The following is a 12,120-nucleotide window of genomic DNA, read 5'->3' on the forward strand; positions in this document are numbered from 1 at the left end:
GCTGCCAAAAAAAAACCAACCAGTATCCTTAACAAGATAATCTGCCCTTGAGTCCAAGTTTCTCCATAAATTTAACACACAATGACCTACTTATGCCTTCAAGCACAAGTATTTATTTCATTTAGACTGTTTTTATTTTGCCTAATGTAACGATAGCATTCCTCATTATCTGTAGAAATTCTTTTAACTTTTACTAAGCTTTTAGTTATATAGTGCTTGCCGTTCTAAGGTGGATGGATTTGGTGTGTGTTATCTTTAAAAACAAAACAAAAAAAATTGACCATCAAATGTTGCTTACTGATTCTAAGTTTCCTTCCTTCCCATTTCTTGGTGTGTCTTCTCTTTTGTGGATTATGAGAGAATGTGAGCAAGACTTCTGGGTTGTCGTCTTATCCTTTCCTTCTTACCTTTGTTGGTAGCTTCCTCAGCGCTCTGTTTATCTCCTCTTAAATGACAGAACTGCTTTAGACTAAATCCTTCATCAGGTTTTTCCTCATATATCCTCGGACTTGTTTCATCCCTGAACACTGAAGGGCAAAAATTGAATTCATACGTTCTTCCCTTATACTTACTCTACAGCCAGAAGAGTTGTAAAGCTTTCAGAGCAGGTTCTTGTGAGGTTTCCTGATTCTCTGTTCCCTTTCTGTTTAGAGAGAGAAGTTTTAGTAAAAGATTACTGATGAAGGACACCTTATAAAGATGTTAGGGCACTGCCAGTGTGTGTGAATCAAATCTTGAGCTGCAAGGCATTTTTAAGGAGTTAGGACAGAACTGCTTTGGAGAAGCTTGTGTATTTCCTGCCTGTACTCCTGCTATCTTAAGAGATAGCATACTGAATTAATCCCTCAAAACTATTTAAAAAGAAAACAAGATGTTAGTAGACTTTGTCTACTCAGCAAATGCAGATGTGAGCATCAGGTCTGGCAGGTATATGCTGGTGGGTTTGTCTGATTTCTTTTATGTTGGGTAACTCATGTTAGTACAGGTGACAGGCTATGTCAGTGGGTTTCTCTGCTGGGCAGCAGGGATGTGTATTTGAAGATGCCGGTGTGCTGTGCTCACTTCTTGGCAGAGGAAATGTTTATCCTTGTGAGATGGAATTGCAGCTCCTTGGACAGACTTTACTTTGCTGCATTTTTGTGGTTTCTGCTCTGTGACAGGCAGGAGTGTGGGAAAACCGGAAAAAGTTCAGCACCAAAAATGCACAGAAGGGGGGGAAAAAGCAAAAGATTCCTTCAGAATTTCAGAAAACTAATCCAAGTATTGAAGGCTGCAAGGAGCCACTCCGGAAATACTTTCCAAGTTGCCTTTCAGTCTCCAGCGCAAGGCTCCAAACCCATTCTTGCCATTCATGGGATATTGCAGTAACATTTTTTCACTTACATGGACAACAGCAGTGCCCAGCTATATTTCCAGCACACTGAGAGCTGATCGTTTAAAAACTGCTATGTCTCAGTCTAATTTAGTCCATTCGTTGTTGTCAGGAAAAGACCAGAGATCCATTGACAGAGGAAAGTGTATGGAGAGAAGCCTCTCAAGTCAAAGGAATATAGATTAGAGAAGAAAAAGATGTCTTGCATGCTCCGGCCTGTTCTTCACAGTCCCTGTTTATTCTGTCCTAAGTACTCTTGGACACCGTGTGTAGTCTTCTTTCAAAATACTCCAGTGGCAGAAACCCCACCATGTGCTACAGAAGACTATTTAAGAATCTAGACAACCTTATTATCAGAAAGTTTCTCCTGATGTGCAAGCTGAATTTTCCCTTTGTTTCATCCTGTTGGACCTTGCTGCGCCTTCCTGAACCACCCTAAACAATTGCCCTTGCAAATACTTTCCATCTTTTGAATATCCTTCTACTTTTTAGTTTCCTAATGTTGCTTAGACTTGTTGAGGTTTTGTTAACCTCAGATAGTATTTCCACCTGCCAAGTCCTTAATTGTCTTGAATCTACTGTATTTTCTTCAGTTAGTCAGAGTGCTTGCATTGTGGCACCCAGAATTATACTTTTCCAATGTGGGACTACCATATTCGTAGGTTGTGATGTGGTGAATATCCCTCACCATAACATATAATCTAATTTTGTCTTTTTGGCTGCTTCATTTCTCTGTCAGGTAATTTTTGATTTGCTGCCTGCTTTCACCCCCTAATACTTGTTGGCTGTTTTCCTGATCTCTTTACTCAAGGAAGATCTCAGTAGTATATACTATTTCTGCAAGACTCACTGAAACTAATCCCATTCTCTTGTGAAAGCTTTTGTGTCTCTTTCCCCCCCTCCCCATATATTTCAGTGAGCCAGACCTTATTCTCTGTCTGCTCTCACACCACCTGGCTTTTGTTTAACATCTTAATAAAGATCATCTTTTTCAAGTTGTTTGTAGAATTTCTCCAGAGACTGGACTGCGAAGACAAGCTAGAATCAACTTTGTCTCTTTGACCTCTCTCTTCCTTGCACACGTTATCAGTTCTTTCCCAGCCAGCACACATGGCTTCCAGAAGAGGAAGAAAAGGATAAGAAGTAGAAAACTCAACTACAAATAAAAGGAGAGGCTAAAGATGAACATTACTGACTAATTAAAATACTATAGTAACTTGCACACTTCCCTGGTTAAAACGTAAAGGAAATAAGTAATTGAACAGCCACACAATTCAGTCTTGTCCTTTCAGTTCCTGGCCTCTCTTGTTTTCTCAGTCTCTCAACTTGTAAAAGGTGGTAGGTTGACTTTATAATGGATTGCGTCCAAAGCGGGACTCCTTGCTTAAGCTAACAGAGTGGAAAACTGGGGCCCATATTAAGGTGGAAAAAGACTAACTGGGAGAAATGGTTTAATATGTAGCTCTACACTGAAATGTAGTCCCATAAAATGGTCTCGTGGGTCTGCATAATTTTGATGAAATATGCTCATATCTCAAGTAGAACGATAGTTTTTGAAGACTTAATACAACAAGCCCTTCTCCATTACCAAGAGTCAGACTGGGTTCTTTCCACTACTTATGTAGTCACTAGTGTTGGCAGGTCTGTGAACCGTGAGGAGACCTGCTGATAGCTGAGAGCAACATTTTGAGACAAAGATCAGAGATATAGTATTTGTAAGCTGTGGAATGAAGCAGATGTCCCTGAAAGCAGCATTTGATGTATCGATTCTTCATGTTACAGATGACAGCATGCAAAGTAGAAAAATATATTAGCTCAACTGTCAGAACCCAGCGTGAACCAGTACAGGTGGTAGACAGAAAATCTTTCTGCTTTTAGGGATGACTAAGTCACAATAAATACAAATTTCTGTGCTATCACTCCTATAGTAATATATAGTAATACTAATATACTAGTATAATAGAGTAATTTCAGAAACCTGCTTTCTAACTATGACAGCATCAAGTAGAGCAAGGCCTTGAACAGCCTGTGAACAGAACTATCAGTCAAAGAAAAGGTCTCAGAAAAATTCAACTGTCAATGTTAGACCACTGTATGTAAAGAAAGGAAATGCCAGGTAGAGAAAAGGAGCATGTAGTTCAAGATGTTATCAGGGAGAGAGCAAGCCCAAGCAGATCACAGAGATTACCAGCAACAGACTGGAACATCACAAACTATTGGGGATGTTGATCAATATGGCATAGTTTCTTGTACTGAACTTCTCTGTAAATGTCATTCCCAGCAACCCTATTCAGGAAGCCTTTGAAACAAATACTCCCTTCAAGTCCCAACACCACAGCACAAAATCTTTCTACCTTGTTCTTCTTTTGTATATTTGCTTTGCATGGTGCCAGCAGCAGAAGAGCCAAAGTTCTGCTCTATTGTAGCTAGTACAGAAGTAGGGTAGAGGTGATGCATTTCTCCAGGGTTCAGGAAATCCATCCCACGGCGGGGTGGAGTCCTGACTGCAACTGGATACGGCAGTAGCCAGCTGTTCTAGGACAGGCTGGCCAAGCCTGGCAAATGTGCCAAGAGTAGAACACTGGCCACAGAGTGAGCCCTGTAAAACACTATGGTTCTGGTTTGTATCCTGTCTTGCCCATGTGTGCTTATTCATAGGCACACGTGGAGTGTATTAAGTGAGCCAGGTACATCACACATACAAACTGAGTGCCCACTGAAAAGAGGACAGGCAGCAAGAGAGCAAGCATGTAACTGTTACTGGAATGCCTTTCACTTTTTTGCTACTGCTGTACTGCAGCACGCTTGTTTTTTTAGCTCCTGAGCATCTGGGTTAATCAGGCTGCCTGACCCTTAGACATTTTTGGCAGCAAAAGCAGTTAATGCCTTGATTTAACACCCTGACACAGCTGGGCTCACTAGGCCTGTAGCTCTTAGCCCTTGGCTAGCCTCAATCATATGCACAGATACACATGCGGAGATACCCTGTCCAAGAGCAACAAAGAGCAACAAGCCTCCCTGGCTCTGGGTCTTCACATCTGTTGCTGTCCTCTTGTCAAACCTGGGCTTTTTGTGCTGTGAATTTGTTAGTGTCAGTTCTGTCACCCTTGGACCTTTAGATGCATTCATAGCATCCCAGGAATAGATTGTTAAAACAAGGGTGTTCAAAATTTAGGCAAAATATTTCTTTGTCACCTGTGGAACAAGAGCATCCTCTAAATTTGCAGTCCAAGGCTGGGCAGCTTAGGGCTGGTTTAGTGCCTAAATGAAGGAAGTTGGTATCAGTTTCAAGGAGGGGTTAGCTGCGTAAGAGAGAGAAAAGGGCAGTGACAGATATTTAAATGGAGAGGACAGTGCTTTTGTTAGTATTGAAGAAGAAGAAATTGAGAACATAACAATGGATTTTATTGTAGAGGTGGAAGCAAAACCAACAGAGACATTAAAAGCAGGAAACTGAGAAAGGCAGTAGGGTTTCAACCAACCTAAGGAGGAAGAAAGCAGAAAGGGATTAATTCAGTTTAAGCAGTGAATATGTTCTGGCACTGGAGTTTCCATCAGGACAGCAGAGACAACTTGAGGACTGAGCTTAGCGTGGTGGGAGATCAGTGACCCAGAAGCAGATCTGAGAATGAGCTGTATGGAGATGACAGTTGAAACTGCGAGAATCAAGGTACGCTGCAGGTAGGCAGAAAAGAATAAGGACAAGTCTGTAGAGAGAAAGATATTCTCTGAACATAAAACACACTTCAAGGTAGAAGTGTGACTGTTCCCTGTTTTGGTTTTCTGTTGTTGTTATCCTTGCTGATATTCCTGATGACATTTTCAACTAGTCTTGCATTCTGCCTACAGAAGGGTGAGTTGAACTTGGCTCTCAGTTGTGCTGTGTTAACAAAGTGGACAAGCTAATTATGAGCATGGAATTGCTATATAAGAATCATAAAGATCCATCTGGATTCTCAGCTCCCAGAAGGACTGTGCAGTATCAGCAGCAAAGGAAACCATAAGTACAGATCCAAATTCTCTCCAAGAGACGATAAACACAGAAACAGGCACCTTATTTGACAACAGCGTTTCATGGCTGAAATAAGGGGCTGTGTTTTGCAAATGTCATATCTGCATCCCTCTCCCTTCCTGTATGGACTCCAATTTATTTCATTAAAATCCAACTGAGAGAAAATACAGGAGTCCCTCACTGGCCTTTTGGATGCCAGGAGCACCTGGATTGCTGGCAACTTGCTGGCTTTGAAATCTGAAAGCAAAAGGTTTCAGACGAAACTACAGAAACTGCACACGTGTGCCTGGGTCTGTTAGTCATCAGGGCATCACATGGGGATTGGAGATTACAGTGCTTTTCTGGGGATGAGTTCACAGTAACTGTGTTACACTGCAGAGCTGAATAAGTGAAGGAGGACAGAGAGACAGGAGTGTACATGCAGAAGTCTGGAGTGATCAGAATAGAGTTAGGCAGGAAGGAAGAAAGGCAAGGAAGGATAAGGAAGGAGAGGACAAACCAGAAAGATGAATCAAATGTATAGAGTTTAAGGGCAGAATAGATCCTTGCAGCTGTATATCTTGACCTTGCCTTGGGAGTAGACCCATTTTTTATGTAGGAGGGCATCGTCTCTGGTAATGAATCCTTATAACAGTTAAAGGAAGTGCAGTTGTACTCCACAGAATATAGTTTTGCTGTAAGTCAAATGCTGAGATAAATGCAGTAGGATTTGCATAAAGTATCTGCTCGAGGACTGGCACTGGACTACTGGAAGTTAAATACATTCTGTGGGTCTCAGTTTCCAACACAAGTGAGAAATCTTGCCTAAATGAGCTGTCTCTGCTAAGACAAGATGCAAGAACTTAACTTTTGAGTGTAGCATGTTTTTGCCAGCATGTGTATTTCTGTTTTAAGGTTGCTTAATCATTTTACTTCAAATCACTGGAAGAAAGAGATCACAGCATTACTATTTGAGTAATTTGGTGGTCCAATACCGTTTACTAAATACCATTTACTATCTCCTTTGTCCTCCAGAATCAGCGTCCAAGGCATGTGGGACAATGAAGTGTTTAGGCACATCAAAGTCTTGCTGGTGGCTTGAGTGTTCATCTATCTTTCTCTGCCTTTTTGGAGTTGGTTGTGGTCACTGCCTTTTTAATGTCATGTTCAGGCACAGCTTCATAGCCGCCATCCCAGTGAGATTATGGAAACTAGAATTCTCCGGTTTTTTGTTTGAGACTTTTATTCTTCTGTGGTATATCCCTTCTTATCTCTGTCTAATTTGATGCTAGGGTGACCTCCACTGAAAGGCAACTGAATGGGTTCCAGAACAGCATTCGTAGTGCTGCATCCTATGAGCCAGGGACAAATTCCACAGGTGAGTGCCAGTGCTGAAGACCAGGAAAGTGGGGGTGGGCATGCTGGGATACTTTCATCTTTCTTGAGAATTGGCAGGGAAAAAACTTTCTCAGCAAGAAGAAACACAGCTGCCTACCCTGCGTGTAGTGGTTCCTAGGTAACAGTCTGGGTTCAGCTGTGCAGGCAATTTATTCCTCCTGGGATTAAAAAGACTAAACAGAAGGGAGCAAAGGCTGAGTTTCATAGAGTTGGAAGAGGAAGATCCCTAAAAATGTGTCTGGGGAAAAAAAACTTGGCTAAAATGGCTCCTCTTTGCTTTAGGCTTTGGCTCAAAGATGCTCTGTTGTTTAAGCTTGGCCTGTAATAAAGGGCCAGGACATTCTTTACATTTTTCTTCGGTCTTGCAGAAAAGCCCCTTAATTCAGAAAGACGTAGTTGAGACTTGTGAATTAGCTGCATAGTGAAGTCGATCAGTAGAGGTGAAAGTTCCCAAAGGAAAATCACTGAGACTTATAGAACCAAGTCTTCATCGTTCTCTAGTGGCTAATTAATTCAAACTGGTTTATCTGCTGTTAAGGTCTCAGTAAATGGGGACCCAAGCCATTTTTCATTGATGTAGACCTATTAGCAGGTACCATGTAGTCTTGATCAACCCATATTACCCATGGCCCACAGTAAATTGTGATGGTGCTGTAATGGAATATGTGGACAAATTATGGTCTAGAATGCTTAAAAAAATTGTTTCTGACCTTTTGTTTTGCTGTGAAAACCCTGAAAACGTGACTTGAGTATCACTAATTCAGTAATCCCTCTGTTTTTACAGGCTGAAAGAAAAGAGGCAGAGGGGTGAACTACCCAATTAATCTCTTGGATATTTAGCTCTGAAACTTAAAGATGACATTTCCATTATTAATGTCAGTGATTTTATTGCTGACCCTCTAGCACAAACATTCAGCTAATGCGCTTTTTGTACATCTCCAAACTGCCTCCCATACTTTACCACCTGCCAAAATCTCCTTTTATCCTACCAGAAATTTTATAAGGTGAATAGCTATAGTCAATAAAAAAAGACTCTACAGCATGTTGGAATGTGACAGTGTAGGAATGTAATATAATGGGATTATCAAAATAAAATTATGTCAACACTGTAGTATATGTATAGTTGAGGCAAAAGTTCTGGTCTACTGTATAGTTCAAGTTCAGTTTTTAGTACAGTATATAAAGCAAGGTTACACATAAATTTACAAGTAAATGTATAAAAGGAGTTCTCAATATATTGACCAAACTGTTTTGCTGAGTCGACTTACATGAAGTTGTTTGTGTACTGAATTCTAACTTCTTTTTCACAGTTTTAAGAGCACTCTCACAGTTGCCACCCTGTATTTTTAATCTCTGCAAGAGATTCTTTCCTTGTCCTTTGTGTACTGTTGTTACGTGTGTGTGTGTGTGCGATAACTGTAGGTAGCATTTTTCTATCCTTCCCTGTTTCTGTGAATATTTATGCAAGGCATGCATGAGGATTCTTGATTAATATTAATGATGGTAGGCAACAGCCAGAGCGGCAGGAATAATATAGGCTAGATAACAACTACAAAGGTCAGGGTAGTCATCCGTTCCAGGGATACTTATAATCCAGTGAGAACCAATAACTTCAGCTCATGTTTCCTTCTGTAGGACTAGGCTAGCTGCACAGTGCTAAACTTATCCTCTCTGAAGCTGAAACAAAGGATTTAGCCTGCCTTTTACTGAAGTGTGTGAGGACTTAGGTAGAACACTAGTTTGGCTAGGGGTAGGCTAGCAGAACTATGGTGGGTGGGTTACTCAAAGCTTCCTTGTTGCTAGAAGAGCTATATAGCTCCAAGAACAGTGCTAAATATTGCAGTGATTGAACTAACTAGAGCAAAATGTTTGTTCTTGGAAAGGGGGGAATGATATTTTCTTCAGCTTTGCACCAAGCCACTGGTATGCATCAGAGGCTGCTGTGCCCAGTCTCTGTGTCTCAGAAACTACTCTGGTCCTGCAGGAACAGCTGTTTTTCTTCTTCACTCTTTCTCTATTGATTGCTTACACTAGGGCCCCGATTACCCTCATCAGCATCTTGTTTGGGGTTACTCTTTCACATTATTTGGTGTCCTAGATACCAAGTAGAGGGGTTGAAGACACAAGTCATAAAGCACATTACAGAACAAACTGCAAGCATTTAAAGATAGAAGGCTGTGAAAAGTTGCAGAGGTAAAGGAGAAACCAGGCAGAACCTCTGTATAAACATGCACACAAACGCTCAAAAACGTCTGTGAAGGTTGAATAAGCCTTTTCCTGTAACAGCCTGTCTGAGGATGGCTATGGGGGTCTGCAGAGAAGCAGAATAAAGGTGTCATAAATTATCTAACCAAAAGTAAGGATGATGCTCAGAGGGCAAGAGAGTCAGGCAGTATGGAGACTTTTAATTAGATTGTCCAGAAAACGGTACACTTGTGGTTAGTACTGCTAGTGTAGAAGAACAGCAGTTGCAGATACTGTTGTGGAGTGGGCTCAAGCTCTTGAGGAGAGATCCCTTGACATGAAATAAAAAGGAGAATAAAAGTCAGCATTTCTGCAAAGCAGCTCAGGATTTTGAAACAAGCCACCACTGCAATGAAAGTGTGGCAGCCTCTCATCCCTGTGGCCTCATTCTCATCTCATGGAGAGGCAGAAGTTGTGTGTGAGCTGTGTGCTACTGGTGTAATGAGAGAGAAGGCAGAGATTCTCCTGAGTATCTGGACAGGAAGCTAAATCTGCAAGCTATCATTTGGGGCTTACTTGTAGTGTCTGAACAGGCAGTTTCCTATCGAAGTTCCTGAAAGTTTAACAGGATTTATTCTATTAAAGAAATACTAAGAACTGATACCTATAGGGAACATTCAAAATGCTTCTGAACTGAGTTTTCACTGAAATTGAACACCCAGCTGCTAGTGGGTTGTCAGTTATTCTGAAAATACATCCATTATCACATTTTTTTAATTCTGTGTTACTTTGAGGGTCCCACAGCATTACACTGATTGTTTCCTGCTTCATTGAATTTAGTAATTCAATTATTTTTAGTGAAATGGGGTGATTGTAAACTAAGAAATCAATTCTTTTTTCCAAGTCTTCTTCAGACTATAGCTTGCTGCGTAACAGCTAAGCTAAGTAGTATGGTAGGTTGTTCAGTTCCAGGTTGTCTTTATGAGGCTGTGTTTGATATGGCAAGTTCAGATGATGAAGGAAGGAACCTATAGGCTGGTCATTCTTTTTACTGTATATATTAACAATGTAAAGTGTATGGAGACATTCTGCCATTATTTTCAGTTCCTCTCTAGTGGCATTAGGTGAATAGCGCCTGAATTTGTTTTTTCAATAAAGTGATGTTCTAGGTAAAAAAGGTGTCATTTTTCCACAAGAATTTACCTTTTGAACAACTGGCAAGAAACATCAAGGAAGCTCTATAGCTACATTGAAGACCTCATAGTTAGAAATTTATTACATTTAGTACTCTTCCTTTTTGAAAATGCTAACAGTAAGTGGGTTTTAGGGAGAATAGAGGATGAAGGACACTTCATGAAAATATAACAGCATAGTCCCAGGCAGCTTCTCTGTTCCTGAGCTGGACTCTTGTCTGCAAGAGCGTGGAGAAAGGAACAATCTTTAAGTATAGTTAACCCTTCAGTGCAGTTGTAGAGTGGCTGCACAAGGTGATGACCCCAGCTGATTTTATTTGGTTTGGTTTGGTTGTAAAGGTAACAGCAACTATGAGTGAAATCTGTCTTTAGTCTTTGTGCTTCTCTCTTTTGCTTGCTGCTAACTTCTTGAGAATTTTTTATTTTAAAAGCTTCAGAAGACAATGCCTCTGGGGTTCTGTTTCGCTATGGCAAAAATATAATGTGCTAATAACCTATATAATTACAAACAAACATGAATTATGTTTAAAACTGGGCAAGACTGATTCCTGGCTCCAGACTTGACAAGACTTTCACCTTTTCATACTCAGATTGATTAACAGTGATTCAGTTTTATTGTGCTAATGTTTATATTATTATATGGCTTTTCCACTACGTGTGCGGGGAGAAGAAAGAAGCCTTAGAGTTACTGGTTAGGGGAGATGAAAGTTAGTAATATGCTATCTGAGTTTGACAGCAGTGAAGACTACTAATTCATGCAGTCTCAGATCTCCACCTAGTCTGGTTTAAAGCATGAGTCCAAAACTAAGTTACTTGTATTCAAGTCCTCTTGAGAATACTTCATACAGAAAGTGAATGTCAAAACTCAATCTGAAGCTAGGGAGGAAACTTCTTGAGCTAGGCGGTATAGTCTTGATTTTATTCCCTATGATTCCCAGGTCTGTACCTGAGTTTAGTTGCAGGATGATTCACATTTGTCTGTTTACTTTGGGCATTCACCTGGCCCCCATATCTGCATGAATGCCAAGTCCTAAAGGTATGCAACCCTTTGAAATAAAGTATCATCATCTGTAAGGGCTTAAAACTGGATCCTGAGCTGCCGAGAGACTAGTTGAAGAATATGGGATTAATAAACCGGTTTGGATCTAATCTATGTAGAATGCAGGCTGCTGTTCTTAGTTTTCTAGTGATTTCCTTCTTTAGACTAAGGTGGAGAGCAGTGTCTGAACACCATCCAAATTAGATGAATGTGCAAGCAGTGTGGTCCAGCATAGAGCAATGAATGGAGCCTGCTTGCAAACTAGTGATAGTAAGGAGCACTTTTGCACTTACTCTTCTTTGCATCTAGCACACTCCAGACTTTTACTAATTTTACAGGAAATGTACAGGTAGACTGTGTATTTCTAAAGTTTTTTATATCTGAGATATTGGATGGTCCTTCGTAAGAGAGTCATGTATGTCTTGTTATTGGAGACTTGAAATTGGAGTTAATGTTGGAGGTGCTAAGCTGTGACTGGCAGTTGTCTACTCACTGCTTGAATTAACATTATTCCTGAAATGCAGCCTCTATTATATAAGCTTAAGGAAATAAAAGAAGAGCTTCATTTAGCAGGTATGCAAAAGTACAACCTTGAAAATTGTCCTGCACCATCAAAAGAAAAAAAAAAGGCAAGTAAACACCACAGGCATTTAAACAAGACACATACAATCACTTTGTCTTGTTTGCCAGATCTAAACAAAATAAATGCCTGGGATTTGGAGATTCTTTTATCAGCCAGCGTGTCTCAGCTCTCCTGGAGCATAAATGGCAGGGATGGGATGTGATATATACTGTTGGCACTGTGCATGGCCTGTGTCAGACTCCCAGTCATTTGCAACAGTAGGGTGGAATTTGCAGCTGCCCAGCCTCATCCATGCCTCCTCAGCTTCTGCCAGGCTCCCCTGCAGTCTCGGAAGGCAGTAGATTGTTGAACACCAATGTA

General features: G+C 40.7%; 1 protein-coding gene across 5 annotated transcripts in view; it reads left to right on the forward strand.

Annotated features, from left to right (window-relative positions):
- TTLL5 (tubulin tyrosine ligase like 5) overlaps positions 1-12,120 on the forward strand; it is a 146,680-nt gene that overhangs the window by 122,167 nt on the left and 12,393 nt on the right. The window contains exon 33 of one of the 5 annotated variants that reach the window (XM_064460414.1): positions 6,656-6,741. The exons of the other annotated variants lie outside the window; for them this stretch is intronic. Coding sequence (XP_064316484.1) covers positions 6,656-6,741 — 86 coding nt within the window. The remainder of the gene's footprint in view (positions 1-6,655; positions 6,742-12,120) is intronic. 5 annotated transcript variants of the gene reach the window in all.

Source organism: Phalacrocorax carbo, chromosome 9 (assembly GCF_963921805.1).
Source record: "Phalacrocorax carbo chromosome 9, bPhaCar2.1, whole genome shotgun sequence".
Lineage (NCBI taxonomy): Eukaryota > Metazoa > Chordata > Aves > Suliformes > Phalacrocoracidae > Phalacrocorax > Phalacrocorax carbo.